We start from the raw sequence: 18,254 nt of genomic DNA, 5'->3' as shown, positions 1-18,254 counted from the left end.
ATCATTAAATTTGCTAAAATATATTTCTACCCAATACTAGGTAAATGCAGTATTTTTAGTGTAAGCTTTTATATCCAGGTTCCAGCAGAATTTTATTTTGCTTATGTAATTTTTTTGTTTTTATTAACAGATACTAACTGTTTAATGTCTTATTTGTATTTGCCATGTATTTTTATTAATGTTCTGAGAAGATATTTAGCTGGCCTGTCACAGATTTTAGAGTCAGACTAACAGATTTATAGAAGCAATGGGATAATACATTTGCCACGTTCTCTTACTTTAGTGCTATCTTTTTTCTCCCCTTCTTAGTGGTTACTCATAGAACCTGGTTAGAAATTTAGCTCTTCTGATTAGCTAGTAATTTTGTAGTTATGTATCCTCTCTGAGCCTCAGTTATGCCATCTGTAATAATTGGAATTATAACACCACTTATGGCTGAGCTGATAGACCCTCAAGAACACACTCATGTATTGAGAGCTTGTATACATTTTTCAGCAAGCAAAATTAAATTATTATATAATCAGCTATTAGTAGAATATAGCAAATAGGTCTCATTTGGACCATCTGTCAGATCTTCATGGACCCACACATTTCTGCCACTTAAATCCATAAGGTACATAGGTGATCCGTGCCAGACAAAAATATACATGCCAGGCTACTAGCAGGCTGGTGTGGAAGGATGGTATAGGAAGCATACCAAAGGCTTGACCAGCAAGCTGTGGCTCAAGGATTCTATGACCACACAATCCTGGGTTACATTAGCCACTGAGACTTGAATAACCTGTTTCAACCAATCTTGAAATTATTTTGGTGTGTGTGATTTTTGTTTTGTTTTTTTGTCATCAGCAGCCATTATTATTTTAACAGTTAAAACAGGAAACACTACTTTAGTCCTTGAAAATCCTATTGCGCATAGCACTTCTCCATGGGGTTTTTATGACGCTTAAATGAGACATGGTATGTAATAGCATCTGGCCATAGTATATAGTACCTGCTGCATTCCACTGCTTTTGTAGAGATGAGTATTTAAATGTTTCTGTAAAGCTTTCAAGCATAATGTGCCAGGCAAAATGCCAAGCAGGGGGTAGTAAATTTTTTTTTAAGGGTACTTGCCCTAAAACCCAGTGGGTGAAGCAGAATCACACAATACAGTGTCTAGTCACCGGAGGCTTAAAGGAAACTACAGGTTGGGCTCTGAACTCAGCATGGAGCCCAGAGAGCTGTTTGGTTCACCAGGAGGTAGTGGCCAGGAGAAAACAGGAAAGGCAGGCTGGTCACAGGGCACCGCTTATGCTGAGGCATGTAGTTCTGAGAGGAAGACACATCCTGACATTGCAAGTACGTGGGTGAAGAGGATGGGTCTTCAGATGCGCTAATGGAGAAGGCTTTGCAGGGCCCACGTCAGACACATGCTTAAAGCAAAGGGCCTGATTCTTCTTTTTTTCTATGATATACTGTCTCGTCATAAACGTTAGAGTTTGCCAAATAGACATGCTCCCTGGCCTCAAGTGTACCCTGAATTAGGTGCAGCAGCGCGCTGGCTGAGGTCACTTCTCAGTGCCCCAAAAGTCACCTCCAAGTTTCAATTCTGCTCTGTGCTCTAACCTAAGGAAGAAACTCCGAGTTTACAAAGGTAACCTGGTAATCCAGTTTTCTCCAGTGGAACACTTCATCATTTAGATATTTTCAGGTTATTACGTCCTGGCCCTAGGGACAGGTTCGGCCCTCATTTTTTTTTTTCTTTTTTTTTTCCGTCTTCTATTTTCTCTTAAAGAGCCCTATACAGCATTTTAGAATTGGAGCAAATAGCCAGAGCGTTTGTCTCTGTGACCAGTTGACTTTCGGGTTCTGAATTATACCATTCCCAAGTTCGATGGCTAACTCAGAACGAGACACTGACCCTGGAATCGAAGGGAAACAGGAAAGTTTTGGTAAAAGTTGGAGGGTTCACTGCTAATGCCAGCCAAGAGATAAAAAGAAAATTCAACCAACCAAAACAAAATCAAGATGCTCCATGCTTTTCTATTCCTCGCAGTCTTGCAATCTGTTAAGGGTGATGTGCACATCGCAAGCCCGGCACACGCCCGAGCCCGACGGGCAGCGAGCGCCCGGTGAGGCCCAGTCCCCGGCGCCCGGGGCAGAGGCGCACACCCCTTTTCTGCAGACTCACAGGTTTCAGGCCCCGCCTCCTCCAGGACCAGCTGATCACCGCCCTTTAGGCCTGGAACCCAAGCGCCCACAGCCCTGCGCCCTTCGCTCCGGGCCTCGCGGTCCGGCCCCAGCCCCCCAGAGCGCCGCGGGCAGCGCGGTCAACCGCAGATCCAGCTCGGGGCCGCGCTTCCTCTGGGTCCCGTGGGCGCCGGGAAAGAAGGCGGGGCGGCCTGGCCCGGGGCGGAGCGGCGAGCGCGGCTGGGAGCCCGCCCCCTACTCGCCCTCCGCGGGCCGGCTGGCGCAGCCATGGAGGTCTACATCCCGTCCTTTCGCTACGAGGAGAGTGACCTGGAAAGGGGATACACGGTAGGCGCGGTCCGCGGCCGGACAGGGCCCGGGAAGCCGGGCCGCGGTGGCTGAGCCCGGGAGGTGCCCCCGGCCGCCGCCGCCCCCGCGCTGGGGGTCCCTCCGCTCCCTCCCTTCCCCCGTCCCATAGGAAGGGCTGTGTCCCCGCGCGGTTGTCTAGGAAACGGGCACCCCCACCTCCGTGCGGCGGCCGCAGGCGCCGGGGGTCCCCGGTTCAGTCCCTTCCCCCTCCCTTTCCCACTCCCGATCTGGGGAGCAGGGGCGCCAGGAGTCGAGTCCTAGACGCTGCGCTCGCCATTCTCCCGCCGCCCGCCCTCTGGAGCCCGGGCTGGGCTGCGTTCTTTTCTGGCACAGCTGCTCCCTCTGCTCGTGGCGGGCTGATGTTGGCTTCCAAGTTCTGTAGGATTCATTCAGATGGATAATATGCTAATTTTAAAAAATCATCATTTGTAGCTGTTTATTAGCCACAGTGAACACGTGTACTGCTTTTAGATGGTTTCCAAAGTTTTGTTTTTTTTTTCCTTTCGAATTCTGCGGTGCCATGAAATAGTGAAATCAGGTATTTAATGAGCACCTGTTCCATACCTACGTAGGACTGGAATCACTGAGAAATAAGAAACTGGGCCCCTGCTCTCTGTAGGGGAGGAGTGGGCGGGGAGGGCGGAGACAGAACCTGGGACCTTTGGGTAACAAGTTTAGAAAGTAAACAGTAGGTGCTTGATTTCCCAACGAATTTAGGCAACTTTCTCTAAGCAGTAGCCATTGCTAGAGGGAGAAATGCCTCCCGCTGGGTAGACCTTGGAAGAATTTGCTTCCAGGTGGGCTTTGGAGAAGATTTAAGAGGGTAGTCTCCAAGGATTATTTTATTCACTTCTAATTCACTGACTTGCTAAACACCAGTTACATTAATTTGGCAGAGAAATATTTTAACCTCTCTCTCTCTTCTAAATGTTACTGGGTTTCGGTGACAGCCTATTCAGAACCTTGTTTTTTCATAGGATTAAATCACCCTCTCAAAGGAATTTTTAGAATTAAGAGTACTATAGTGGTTGGAAAAAAAAATGCAGGGAGTATGTGGGTTTTTCGAATTTAAGTAGGCTGCTGGGTCCACGTGTCCCAAAACAAGTACTCAAAGTTCCTTCCCTTGGGGGAAACCTGCAACCAATGGGAGCTGAGCTCTTCAGTGGCCATTATTTGTATAGATAACACTTTCCAATGAATTAACATTTGGTTAAATACTCTGTATCTTCCTTTTAAAAACAGGGAGCAGGGTATTGAAGTTAAATGTGAACTTATTCAAGGCTTTCTCCTTTGAGGCCTAAAACCTTGGCTGTCTTGCCCTCTTCCAAGTATTACACCTTCCATCAGCATCAACAGCCACGGAGGGCCTGCCTTCTCTGGGGCATTCTTTTAGGATCTGAAAATAAAAAGGCTGCTTTACTGGGGGGGCTTGATCTTTAGATGAAGGTGGTCTCAGTGGTCTAAGCTAAGAGTTAATTACCGCCCCCAAATAAGCACTTTTAAATAGATCAAAATTAAGGCTTATTAGCCATTTTTGATTTTCTTCTATTAGAGGCCCTGTATTGTCCTCCCAAGTTTTCATATGTCTTTTTATTGCTCATATTATTACCAGGAATGTGCCAGACTCCACGTTGTAAATTAAACTGATTTGGAAGGAACCCTTTGCCTGGTAAACTTGGTAGTTTATATGATGAGAGTCTGTGTGCTTTTTAAAAGTTTACTTTTTAAAAATATCGTAACTCACTTGGTAACTAGGTTGTTAAGACACATTCTGCAAGTGATATTTTTCCTTTTTGAGGTTGTGAAGTGGCTATTAGATACTTTGTTCCCTCTGAGCAACTATTTTATAAATGTATAGCAGATTATCCATTCAGCAGATACTGAGTGTCTGCTCTATGTCTCTTCTAGGCCCCAGGAATTTAGCAGTGAAAAATATTTCACCTTAAAAAAACAAAATGTCAAAACAATTAATCTTAGTTTCCTAAACAAGAAACTGGTAAAATAATGTCTACTTAGTGTAAAAATACCTTTTACTTTAATGATTATGTTGTGTGTTAAATTTAAGAAATATATTGCATTCTAACAAATTCAATGTTGGGAAGTTCAAAGTAGAAAAGGGTGGTTCTTCCTCCCTGCTTCTAGTCTTATGCCCTCAGAAATAATACATACGTGTACTTTCTTAGAGACTCCCCCCACGCCCATGCTATGAAAACATGTTTCTTCTTTTATAGAATAAATGACAAGACTGTACCATCACTGTCATCCTCCAATTTATGGGTATCTTTCTGTGTCAATATGGATAGATCTGTCTCCTTCTAACTAGTATAGCAAAGGGATCTTCCAAAGAAGAAATGTACCCAGATTTGTTTACCCAGATCTCTGTGGGTGGCCATTGACATTGACTTCTAATTTTTAGTAACTATGTCAAATGTTGAAATAAGACATCCCTGTACATGCTTTTTTATGCCTTCTAGGATTTCTGGAGAACTTTTAACTAGGTGTGGTGCTTCTCGCCCTTCTAAAGTTTTTACAGATATTGCTCAATTGTTATTCAGAAAGTTTATACGAAGTTATGCTCGATGTACAAAGTAATTTTTGCCCTTTTAACATTTAAACATTTACTGTGAGTCTGCACTGTGTTGGGTGGGGAATTGAAAGATGAAAGAATGCTGTTTTTGTCCTTAAGCCTTTGTCCATCAGGAAGGTCACGGTAGGGGAGGGTTAGGTAAGGGAGGGTTAGGGTGACTGATGTCAGCTGAATCTTGAGGAAGGACTCAGTTCTGTTCTGCCTTAGGGTGGTGTGCTGGGGGTGGGGTTGGAGGGTGCTTAGGAATGCTGACTTTTGAAATCTGGTTAGGTTTTTGCAGGATTGTGAATTCTGCAAAGAGGAAGTGCAAGGCAAATATCTCAGGGGAAAGGCGTTTTAAACTCCTAGATTCACCGAAAAGCAAAAATGGGGGAGCTACTTCTAAATCATTTTAGTTTACAAAGAAGCAGGAAAGGATATTGTAACAACATGCCAATGAACTCAAATATTACTTCTTGGGGAGGTTATTCTCTACCCGCCAGGCTCCCCCCACTCTCTCCCTCTCCCCCATAGCTTTTTTCTTTAGAGTCTGTTTTTCCCTGCTAGACTATAAGCTCCTTGAGGCTAGGACAATGTCAGTCTCCACTTCTGTGCCCTGGTACAGTGTCTATCACATAAAGAATTCAGCACCTGTCTGCTGAACAGCTAATGAATGATTGAGGCTTCTAATAGGAGAAACGTATAAGAACAGTGACCCTGAGCAGGAAGCAACTCAGTGGGTTGAACTGGCATCAGAGTGCAGACTGGAGTTTCGAGTAAGGAGCAGGGATTATACAGAGTAATTCCTGACAGGTTGGGGGGAGACCTCACTAGTCTCTGGAGCAGGGGTGTCCAAACTTTTTTCAACGGTTTTCACCAAGGGCCATATGTGGTAAAATACACAAACAGCGGGGCCACTCGCTCGAGGTGAAGTACGTATTGCCTCACCTGGTTTATTTAAGTAAACTAAATATATTTTTGGAATTTGCTGCAGGCCAAGTAACAATGGATTGCAGGCCGCAGTTGGCCTGTGGACTGCAGTTTGGACACCGCTGCTTTAGAGCTACAGAGCAGGATGGTTTTCGAACCTCAGACAGTTGGAGTCACTGGGGAGTTTTAAGGAAGGAAGTAACATGATTAGCTTTGCATTGAGAAAGATGGCCCTAAAGCATGAATCATTTAAGAGAAGTTTGCAAAATGACCAGAAAGAGAAAGATGAGGGACGGGTGAAAGGCAACTTGGGAAGCAAGGGACTGACTACAAAGAATCCCCAGGGCCTGGTGACCAGATGTGACGCAGGGTGACTCTTGGGTGTGGGTGCCAGTAACGATGTAAGAAGTGGAGCGGAGAGAGAGATAGTTCATCTGGGGACCTGTTGAGTCATTTTGTGGGGTGAGACTATTTGCTTTTGGAGTTCAGGAGATAGAGAGGTCTGGGCCAGAAAGAAACATGGCTCTAGGAGGGCAGTCATCATAAAAGATGAAAAAGCATGAAAGTTGATGCTTATCTCAGGAAGAACATGGAAAGTGAGGAAGGAGGGAGAACTGAAGGTAAACACCCTAGAATGTGCATGAGCAAAGAATCATTAGTAAGCATCGGGAGGGAGGGAGAAAGAAACCCAGCGGTGTGAGGTGGGAAGAGAAAGAATGATAGACGCTTTACAAGAAGGAAAATGCTCCATATGGCTGAGCAGTCTTGTTAGGTGAGAATGGACCACTGTCCATTGGGCATGAGGGTAAGTAGGTCCTAGGTGCCAATATAAGCGGGTGTTTCCAGTTTTCAGGTACATTGTTGGTAAAACAACCAAACTAGAATTACTTAGGTAACAACCCAAAAGTTTCAATGTATTAGATTTCATTTTTCATAGCAGTGAAAATTAAGGCATTCAGTTAGATGGTTTTTCAAGTCCATTGTAAATTGATGTCTTGAGTGTGTTGTGCTTATGTTTGTTGTGCAAATGTATGTCTTTCTTAAGATCTGGACTCTTTCACTGATTTCTTAGTGTATCATGCTTTTCAGTACAGAGGCAGCTCTGTATATATACAGGCATCATTATTGTTTGTATGTTTCATAGATTAAAACACAAAAAACAATATAATGAACCACCATTTATCCACTACTCACCTTCAGTATTTCACAATTTTTATGTCGTTCAGCACCCCTCATTCTTCCATTTTTTAAAATTCTGGAATATTTTAAATCAAATCCAAGATACAATTTCACCTGTAAATATTTTACTGACTATCTGACAGGTAAAGTCTTTTTAAATAACATAACCAAAATGTAAATATTACCACAAAATCGGCAATACCTTTATATCATCTCAATTCTTGATTGTTCTTTTTCTTTTCTTTTTTTTAACTTATTCACAGTGCAGACACTGCCTTGGAGTTAACAGTGATCTGCAGGAAGTATTAATTGCCATTTTATGTTTGTGAGATTGAGATTGGGAGGCTGTTAGAGGGCCTGGCTGCCTGAGTAGCCCTCCTCTCTCTGTTTGCTTTCATCCTCAGAGTAGCTTCCACCTGGTGAAAACATGGTTAACAAGTTGCAGATTTAAGAACTTTTTTTTGTATACTACAACACCTGTGGGGCGGGGGAGATGTGGACATTTTTTTCCCAGAAGCTCTGAACACATACATCTCCCTTCATATTTCATTATCCCCCATTGGTTTCTGAACCAATCCTGTTGCCAGGAGAATCCGATGTGCCCAATGACTGAGGCCAGGGCTACAGGACCCAATCACCGTGGCCAGGATAAGTTAACCAGATAGAGTTAGAATAGTTCGAGGGGCATCCCTGGAGCTGGGAATGAGGTCAGTCCCTTTCTGCCGTGTAACTCTGGACACCACAGTGGGAGAAGGTCAGAAGGACAGTGAGAGCACAATGCCCACAACAGTAGCTTTCTGTCACTCATTGTAAGCATCTGTGATGAAGGAGGGCTTTGTGTAGCAAGGACAAAGCTGGCACCGTGACTCCCAGTAAGTGAACAGCATAAGCAAGCATGAACTGTGGTGAGTGATTCAGTCCACCTGGTGTTAAGTGTTAAGACATGATCCTTACGGTACTTAAGGACAAGAAATACAGTTTGACAATATTCTTGAACATTAACACACAGAATGCTACATTTATTTAAAAATCAAAATACGTCCAAGAGGATTGAATTTTGTAAATATGATGCTTAGAAATTTGGGGACAGAAATAAGTTTGTTTTCATTGAGCTAGAAATACATTTCAAGCTTTTTTTTTTTTAAGTAGTTTTTACTTTGTAATTTATTCTTTTAATAGAAACTGTTAATTTTGAAATAAGTTTAGATTTACAGAAAAGTTGCAAGGTTGGGACTCAGAGTTCCTATATCCCCTCACCCAGTTTCCCCATTGTTAACACCACGCCTTACTGCTATAACGTCCTAAGGAGGAAACTAACATGGGTACTTACTATTAACTAAGCTCCAGGCTTTATGTAGATTTCAGCAACTTTTCCACTGTCCTTTTTCTGCTCCAGGATCCAATCCAGGATATCACCACATTGCATTGTTTTGTCTGTTTTGGTGTGATACTGAGTAGTCCAAATTGCAGCACCCTGTTGCCTCAAAAATGAGGAAGGGATGTTATTATAAATAGCCTGTATAGATCAAATCAAATATTATTCCAGAGGCTTCCTAGGTAATCATTGCCACTTGGGAAAAGCCTGTTTATAATATTCTAGCCAAAGCTGCCGGTTACAGTCTAAAGGTGAAACACACAGACTGTGAACTCATGGTGTCTGCATTAAATCTTGCCTCCAGCCTTTAGCCCGAAGTGTGACTCTGGGCAAGTTACCTAATGGCCCTGTCATTTTCCTCACCTGTAAGAGGGGACAGAATACTATTCCTTACAGGGATGTTGGAGGATTAAATGAGATAATCCTTGCAAAGTGCAAGGAATGGTGTCTCTAGCTATGTTTGTGATTGATTCTTATTATTTCAAGTAGGGACTGCCTTGAAGTTTACTTTTTCTAAAGCTCTTTTAATAGCATCAATAATGTTAAAAGGAGTCCAGGAAAAATATTTATGCTATGTAAAATAAACTCTTCACAAATACTTTGAAGTACTTTAGAAGCAGCAATCACATATAACTAACTTTCAAACTGTGTATGTCAATTCTGGTTTAGTTTTTTCAGCCTGTTTTTACTACATGATTTTTTTTCCTTCAAGATCATAAATGCTAATATACTTACATAAATGATTCGGAAATAGTATTATGGAGGGCATAGAGATACATATTCCCACCATCTCCATTCTCGTCCATCTCCCACTGCATCCCTCCAAAATGAAGGAGCCTCATGGCTCATACCTTGCATTCTTATGCCGGTTTTCTGCATACTCATTCAGATTTTTAATGGAATTTCCTGTTGTTTGGCTTTGTAAATGTCTTTTCTGTTTTAATTTTTCAATTGTTGTCTCCTCCCTTCTAAAAGTAATTTTGTTATGGAAAATTTCAACACAGATCGCAGTGGAGAAGATACCTCTTTACTCAGCTTTAAAAATGATAAACTCCTGGCCAGTTTTGTTTCCTACTCTTTCCCTCTACTCCCTGCACATCCGCCCCCATTTCATTTTGAAGCAAATCTCAGACCAGCCTAAGAGTATTTTCAGAGTCCAGAGTGCTCATCATTACACTATGGATGATATTTTCAGTTTGTGTGGTTAGAAAACAAACGCTTCCCCTTTAAAATATAATTACAGTATCATTACCAGTCACTTAAAAATAAGCAGTAATTCATAAATTTCAATCCGTTTTTATATTTTGTTAGTTTTCCTATGCATTTTTTAATGCAATTTGAATTGGGATTGAAACTAGATCCATATATTGTGATTGTTTAATCCGTTTCCTCAGTCTCTTTTAACCTGTAGGGTCTTTGTCCACCCCACCCAACCCTTTCTTTTATAATTATTTTGTTGTATAAACTGTGACATTTGGCCTCATAGAGTTTCCCTCACTGGGTTTTGCTGATTACTTTCTTGTGTCATTATTGATACATCCTTCTGTTCCTTATGTTGTGAAAAGGTAGAACTTTATCATTTTCAGGTTTGATTTGTGATGCTGGCAGGCAGACATTGGCGGGCATTGCTTAGATCTACTAACTCATTAGTGGTTGCTAAGTACTGACATTCTAGTTTTATCATTCTCTGTCCATTTATGGGCTTGAATACATGTATAAAGAGAAACTTTGCCTCTTAAATTAGTTGCTCTGAGGTGTCCATTTTACAAAGAGTTCGGATAAATGCTTGATTCTTTTATTATTTATTTTTCAAAATAATGAGTGGGTTGCCTCCAAAGACCACAAACTAAAGGTGATCACAGAGGCTTTCTTTAAAAAAATTAGTATTGTTATGAATGTGTGGCTATTAACATATTTGATGTAGTTCAATCCATTGCATTTATCTTTCTTGTATACATTTTGTCCCATCTTTGGCCACTTTCAAACTTGAGTTGGTCAAGTTGGCTACTGTGTCCTGGACACAACCTTAGAGGTCTTTGATAACTTCCTTGCTTTCTAGTATAACAAGATGTTCCTCATACGTCTTTTACCTTTCCCACCCCAGATCCAGAATTGGAATTTTCTCTAAAGTTCCTTGGTTGCTTTTAGTGGGAAATGGTATTTAGAGACCACGCTCTGGGCACGAGGTACATACAGTATCACTGTGTGTGTGGAGGATTCTAGAACTTTTCAGTGGCCAAAGCTAGGAATTTTTTTTTTTTCTAAAGATGAAATACGTGGTAAATTCAAGACAAGTTTTTCTTCTTAGTCTCTTTTATCCTTAACTATGTGTTCTTTCTCCCACACTGAAAATCTCCGTATTTTAGATGCTGAGATGAATAGAATTAGAATATCACATGGTTACCAATTTACTTTATTTCACAATATACACATCAGTACGTCATAAGACCAGTCTTACCAGCGACAACATAATCACTGAATGTAGCTTCAAACATTTTTTTTCAAGTTCTTTTGTTCTTTGATCTATCCCACTAGAAGTGTGCAAATGACTGTGTTTTAAAATCACTGCGATAGGCTCTTCTCTGCTTATAATACCAATTAGTTACCCAGCCTCATTTTATTTTGTATTCATATAGATTCTTTGAAAAATTAATTTTGTTTTATACTTGTGTAAAGCATATGCTTCACCAGACTCATCTGCAGAAATCTATCTTCTGTTATGTCCTTTTCACAATATTTTCTTCCTCTCCCATGGGTGACCATTAAAAAAAAAGTTATGGTTTATCCTTCCATTTAAAAAATATATAGAAACAAATTCAGATACAGAGGGTGCCAAAAAAATGTATACACATGTTAAGAAAGGAAAAAAAACTGTATTAAAATTGTAATAATATATACCGATAACAAAAGATGAATACAAGTCATATGTATACATATTTTTGACACCGCCTATGTATTTGTGCCTCCACTTTTTTCTTAAGCAGTAGTATATTAAAATACTTTCTTCCACCTGCTTTTTTTTTTTTTAACAGTGTGCCCTGGTGACCACTACACAGGGGCCTACACAGCGATGCTCCTGTAACTGTTTTTCTCCATTGTTTCCGGCAGTCACAAGCCTTGTTCATATGTGCTTTTGTATTTTTGTCAGTGTGTCTTTAGAATGGGTTCCTAGCAGTGGGTTACTGGATCAAAAGGTAAATGCATATTTACTTTTGCCAGATATTGTCAAGTTCCCTTCTTTAGCGATTGTGCTATTTTGCATTCTCAGGGCAGTTTATGAGAATGTGTGTTTCCTCACAAGTTTGCCAACTGCGCATGTTGTTAGGCTTTTGGTTTTTTGCCCATCTGATAGGTGAGAAGTGCTTTCTCAGTGTAGATCATATGTGGTTTGCTGGTAAATTCTGATTAATAGATTGGCATACTTGTAACATGCCAGTGTCTCCTAGGTGGTTTTTTTTTTTTTCTCTCTTTTTTTCCCTTAAAGAGGGAGGTTGGCTATTTGAAATATGCTATCGTCCTCTTCCTGTTGATTTTAATTAAAAAAGTAGATTATTCAGTTCTTATAACTCTTATTCTAAGGAAGAACCAATAGGTGAATTGAGTCTTGCCAGCTGCCTTTCCTAGTTCTTTGAATGGAGATGAATTTAGGAATTTAGAAGTTGTTTTAGATGCTGTAAACTTCTTCCTCTTCCGCACCCTCACTCTTCTCTCCAACTTATTATTGGCAGTTCATCTTGTTGTCAGGATTACAGAATGCAGGTAGAGCAAAAATTCATTCTTACGATTATATTTGTTATGTGCTTACGCTCTCCCTGGTATTTTGGGTGCAGAGGTAGCTGACATGAAAGCTTGTTCCGGAAGGACAAGTGGAAGTTTGTTGTTTGCGAAAGGGAAGATCATTTCAGATTTAAGGAAGGGCAGGGAAAAAGGGTAGAAGTGTGGATAGTTGGTAAAGAGAGGTAGGTGGGGGTTGGGACTGGAGTTTGAAGGTTAGGTTGAGTGGTTTAGGGGGACTGTAAATGTCCAGGTAAAATTTTGTTCTGGTAGCAGCTACAAAGTGATGAGATTGGTTGTTTGTTATTAAGAGGAAAGAGACATCAGAGGTACAAATGACCACAAATATATGAAAAGATAAGGCAAAGTTGAAAAAAGGGTTGTTGCTGTTTTTTAAGTTCATAGGCAAAATGAAAAAGATTGATAAAAACCCGCATGATGAGAATGGGGTGAGAAGGAACAGGTTCGCTAACACACTGTGGGTGAAACTCTAACTTGGAAGATCTACTTTGGAGGTCAATTTGGCAGTGTTTATTAAATAAAATATTTATATACCTTTTGACCCAACCTCCCCATTTTTTGGTCTGTATCCACAAATGGACAAGGGTATACACATAAAGTTATTCATTGTAGCATTGTTTAGAATATCAAGAGAAAATGGAAACACATCATTCACTTATTTACCAAGTGTTTATTGAGCACATACTAAGAGGTAGTCGCTAACTAGCCTTCTTGTTGGGATGCAGCAGTGAACCAAACAGGCAAAAGTCTCTACCCTCAAAGACTCATAAGTCTCCTCTAGGCTCTTCCATTCTAGTTGGATGGGTGGGAAGAGGCAGAAATAAACATGATAATTAAATTATCTATAGTCTCTCAGAGAGTGATAAGTGCAACTGAGTAAAATAAATAGGGAAGGGGGATAAAGAGTGCTGGGGGGTCCTCAGAGAAGCCCTCCCTGGGAAAGTGATACTAGAACAGAGACCTGAGGGAGGTGAGGTGGTAACTTAGGAGGTTATATAGGGGAAGAGTGTTGTAGGCAGAAGGAACAAAGCGGGTGAGATGGGAATGTGCCCAGTGTGTTTTAGATGTAGAAAGGAGTCCAGTGGAGTTGGACTGGAGTCAGAGAATAGAGGGTAATAGGAGATGACGTTATAGGTAGTGTCAGATGAACTCAAAAAGAGTCAAGAGGCTTCCCTAGAAAAGAAATGTCAGTGATTTAGTCAAGATTCTTAGGGTTTGCAAAACCGGAAACACTATGAGGAAATACCCAGAGTGTTCCGAAGGAGAAAGAAAAGTCTGAGAGTTTTGTAGTAAAAAGTACCTGCTTGAAAAGAATCAGTTCAGCATTCTGAGCTCCTGGATTGGTCCAGGGTGGTATTCATCATATGCCCAGTGGTCTAGACAATGGAACCTTTTCTTCATGAGGTCATTCAGATGGTTAACTGAGGTTTGCTGTGTGCCCAGGCGTGAACACACACCACACTGATGTGTGTCCAGGTATTGATGTAGGACTGGAAAGTTCAAAAGTTTAAGTTCCCAGAGCTAGTTAAAACAAGGATCATAGTTTCCTTATGCCTCAGCCCACTTGAATTTAATAATTTGGCAGCTTGTCTACAGTGACTCCATTTTATTTCTTGACTCTATTCCTTAGTAGTTCGGTGGGGTAGATAATGTGAGGTGGAGTGGTGAGTGGGGACGGCTTAGCCAGTAGGCCTGTGAGGGAATAGTAAGGCTTTTACTCGAAGAGATGGGAAGCAGAGGAGTGATGTGATTCAATCATTTTTTACAGATGGAAATTCCTGCCCTTACATGTTGTTTGTAGGAGTTATGTTTTAAAAGGATCAGACTCGTTTTGATGTGGAGAATAGATTCTTAGGAGGGTTGGGTGTAGGCAGGGAGCTCAATTAGGAACTATTGTGGTTTCCCAGGTAAAAGGTGATGATGGCTTAGAGCAGTCCTGTAGTTGGAAGTGGTGGAAGATGGTTGGATTGTGGATGGATTTCGATGATGGAACCAATAGAATTCATTGATGGATGGGATTTGGAGTGCAAAAAAGAAAGAGGAAAAAAAAAAGAGGAGCAGGATGACTCCAAGGTTCTTAATTTGCAATTAGAATAATCGTGGTGTTGTTTGTGGAAATGTGTAAGAATTTAGGTAGAGCAGATTTTGGCGGAAACATCAGTAGTCCTATTTTTGGACTTGCTTTACCTGAAATGTTTGACCAAGTATCTGGGCATCCTGTGGCTCAATCAAATTGACACATAAAATTAAACATTACAAATCCAACCCTTGTCAACTGAGCAACCGTACATGTCTCCTTTTAAACCATACTTAATCTCCAAGCAAAGACAATGAGAAGGTCGTAATTCTGCCTGACATGATACAACTATCCTGTATACAACTGAAGACACACTAACTACTTTCCCAGAAGAGGAGATAAAAATCCTTGAGTCATGTCTCCCTCTCTTCTTGATGTTATGTTACTTAAATTAAATACTATGATGTGAAGTTAACAACATGTAAATACTATGATATAAAGCCATTACATCTTACGTTGCATGATAAGGGGATAAGAGAGGAAAGAAAACAAATATATGTGTTTTACATATGTGACTATATATGCATATGCATATATAGAGGGTGCCAAAAAAATCTATACACATTTTAAGAAAGGCAAAAACTGTGTTAAGATCGTAATACTCAATATATACCGATAACAAAAGATGAATAAAAGTCATGTGTATACATTTTTTTGGCACCCCCGGTACACACACACAGACACACACACACACACACAGACACACACAGACACACACACACACACAGACACACACACACACACACAAATATATTCATAACAAAATAAGGAGGGAATACTCATGACAATTATAGTTCTCATTTCTGTAACTGGTCACGTGGCCATAGCTTGTATGTATAACTACCTTCTTGAACTACCTGCTCCATATTTCCTTTGCCTTCTGCAAGCACCAGAGCTGGTCCTGGTTCTTTACCTGGTGGGGTGACCGAAACCTTTATTACTGAAGGGTCTAAGTGCTTGAACTAGATTGCTTTAGTTTTCCATTGACTATAATCACGGGGCAGCATAATACTAAGAGATGTCTGTAGGGATCGCCTGTATTCCCAGGTGTATTCTGCCTCCCTCCTGCTGTGGAGTAGTCTCCAATTTCCCCTTCCCAGTCGGGATCAGCCACCCTAGTCAGCACAGTAACTCCCTTCTGTGCCTGTTAATTCAGAGACAGTAGGAGCTAAACGTGGCCAGGTATCCATCTTACTTTCCAGTTCAATGTAATCGTTGTTGTATCTCGTGAGGAAGAACTCTTCCATTTGGAACTAGACCAACAGAGCATAAAGCTATGGGGACAGGAAGCAAAAATTTTGCCAGTCAGTCCTAAAGGTAATGGTGAGCAGTGTCACTCCCATTTCCACTCCTTGATTCCTCGACCTGGGAATCTGGCTATGGGAGAAACAGCACCATGCACTGGATGCTGATTCAGAGCATATACAGTCTCCTGGAGAAATTTGTCCCAGCCCTGCAAGGTATTGCCATGTAGCTGGCACTGTAACTGAGTCTGCAAAACACCATTCCACCATTCTGTCCAAGAAGTTGCTCCAGGATGCCGGGGAATGTGGTAAGACCGGTGAATTCCATGATTATGGATCCATTGCATCACTTCATTTGCTGTGAAGTGAGTTCCTTAATCAGAAGCAATGATTCCACTGTGTGGAATGCCACAGTGGTAGATACGGTATTCCATAAGTCCATGGTACTTGTGGAAAAAGCATAGCATGCAGGGAAGGCCAATCTGTATCCAGAGTAAGCATCTATTCCAGTAAGAACAAAACATGGCCCCTCCCATGATGAAAGCAGTTCGATGTAATCAACCTGCCACCAGGTCGCCCTGGGGAATGGTGCCATATCAAGGGCTCAGTGTTGGTCTCTGCTGCTGGCAGACTGAGCCGCTCATCAGTGGCTGTAGGCAGGTTGGCCTTGGTGAGTGGAAGCCCATGTTGCTGAGCCCATGCGTAACCTCCATACCTGCCACCAAGGCCACTTTGTTCATGAGCCCATTGGGCAATGACAGTGGTAGCTGGGGAAAGAGGCTGCCTGGTAACCACGGAAGGGGTCTTCCTATTCTCTTGATTAGTAAAACCCTCCTCTGCTGAGGTCATCCTTTGGTGAGCATTCACATGGGACATAAAATCTTCATATTTTTTTTGCCCATTTTGAGAGGTCTATCCATGTAACTCTCAGAGACTCAGATTTCTTTGTCACCAGTTTCCAATTGTGTTCTTTCCAATTCCCCAACCATCCAGCCAAACCTTTGCTCACAGCCCAGGAATCGGTGTATAAGAGCACATCTGGCCATTCCTCCTTCCAAACATAGTGAATGAGCAGGTGCGCTGCCCAGAGTTCTGTGCCTTGGGAGGATTTCCCTTCACTACTGCCCTTCCCAGAGGTCCCAGAAAGGGGCTGTAGTGCTGCCGCTTTTCACTTTGGGGTGGTGCCTGCATATGGTGCAGAATCATCTGTAAACAGGGCCCAAGTCTTTTCTTCTTCTGTCAACTGATTGAAAGGAACTCCCCATGAGGTGTAGGCAGGCCGGGAGAGAGAGGTAGTGCAACAGGAGTGGGACTGGGCATTTGGGCCTCTTCCTTAACGTACATGTGCCTTTAGGGCCTGCTTGGGCCCGACCATGTGTGTACCACTTCCAGTTGATGATGGGGTGTTACTGTGCACATCCAGCTTTGTAGCTCGGTGAGTCAAATAACACCCACTTCATGGTGGATAGCTCAGATTTCGTGGTAACTTGGCCCATGGTTAAGTTTTCCGTTTCTGGTAAGGCCCAGTAGCAGGCCAAGAGCTGTTTCTTAAAAGGAGAGCAGTTATCCACAGGGGATGACAGGGTTTTGGTCCAAAATCCTAAGGGCCGATACTGTGATTCACCTGCAGGGGTTCTGCCAAGGGCTCCAAACAGCATCCTTCTCTGGCACTGCCACTTCAAGCACCACTGACTGGATCTGCTGGACCAAGTGGCAGAGCAGCTTGTACATCAGCTTGGGCCTGTTGCAGAGCTTTGTCTTGTTCTGGGCTCAACTCAAAACTAACAGCGTTTCAGGTTACTCGGTGAACAGGCTGGAGTAACCCACGTAGAATGTGTTGCCTCCAAAATCAAGAGGCCCACCACGTTATGGAGGGCGGTCGGCTTTACTCAGTCTGCAAGTTTAAATATTAATTTCCTCCAAAAACACTCCCATAGAAAGAATGTTTGACCAAATATCTGGGTACCCCCATGGTAAAATTAACAATCATACTTCCTTCTAAAAGTGAAATATACACTTTATGCGTAAATAAGTATTTTAGTGTTTGTCTCCCTTTTGTTTTAGTTCAGATGAACATAACTTGTGAAAACAAGCCATTATATTTTACTATCTCATGTATATTTAAAACTATGTTTAGTCCTTCCTGCAGTTGGAAGGTTTTTTCTTTGGATGCACACCTATGGAAAATGTGTGTCTCTGTTTTTAAAAAGTGGTCATAGCACAGGGAATAAAAGTTTATAGAAAAGGTCTGTTTTCCTTGTTTATTAGTAGTGAACAATTAGATCTCATTGTCAGTAGAAATTGATGGCTGCAGCTTCCAAACTATTGAGCCTGTGCTAATAAATGCAACAGTTGTTCATAATTTGGTGGTAAATGACCTTTAAATGTAGACGTTTACAGAGACTGTCCTTGGGGAACAATTTAACTTCCAAATGACACCCATGAGTACTTGTTATCATTTAAATATGCTTCCTTTTGTCAATAACAGAATAACAAATACTGGTTAGATTTCTAATGTTGATTCAGATACCAGGAAACCTGCTGAATAAA

General features: G+C 41.7%; 1 protein-coding gene across 2 annotated transcripts in view; it reads left to right on the top strand.

The window, feature by feature from the left end:
* Nucleotides 1–2,208: 2,208 nt before the first annotated feature.
* The window catches only part of SNX24 (sorting nexin 24), a 139,022-nt gene continuing 122,976 nt past the window's right edge, over nt 2,209–18,254 (top strand). The window contains exon 1 of one of the 2 annotated variants that reach the window (XM_019728010.2): nt 2,209–2,517. In XM_019728010.2, coding sequence (XP_019583569.1) covers nt 2,458–2,517 — 60 coding nt within the window. In that variant the 5' untranslated portion in view covers nt 2,209–2,457. The remainder of the gene's footprint in view (nt 2,518–18,254) is intronic. The other variant, XM_019728011.2, reaches the window with a different exon arrangement.

The sequence above is a fragment of the Rhinolophus sinicus genome, linkage group LG03, assembly GCF_036562045.2.
Source record: "Rhinolophus sinicus isolate RSC01 linkage group LG03, ASM3656204v1, whole genome shotgun sequence".
Classification (NCBI taxonomy): domain Eukaryota; kingdom Metazoa; phylum Chordata; class Mammalia; order Chiroptera; family Rhinolophidae; genus Rhinolophus; species Rhinolophus sinicus.
Note: the sequence above shows the minus strand (reverse complement) of the source record. Positions and strands in the feature narration are given on the sequence as shown.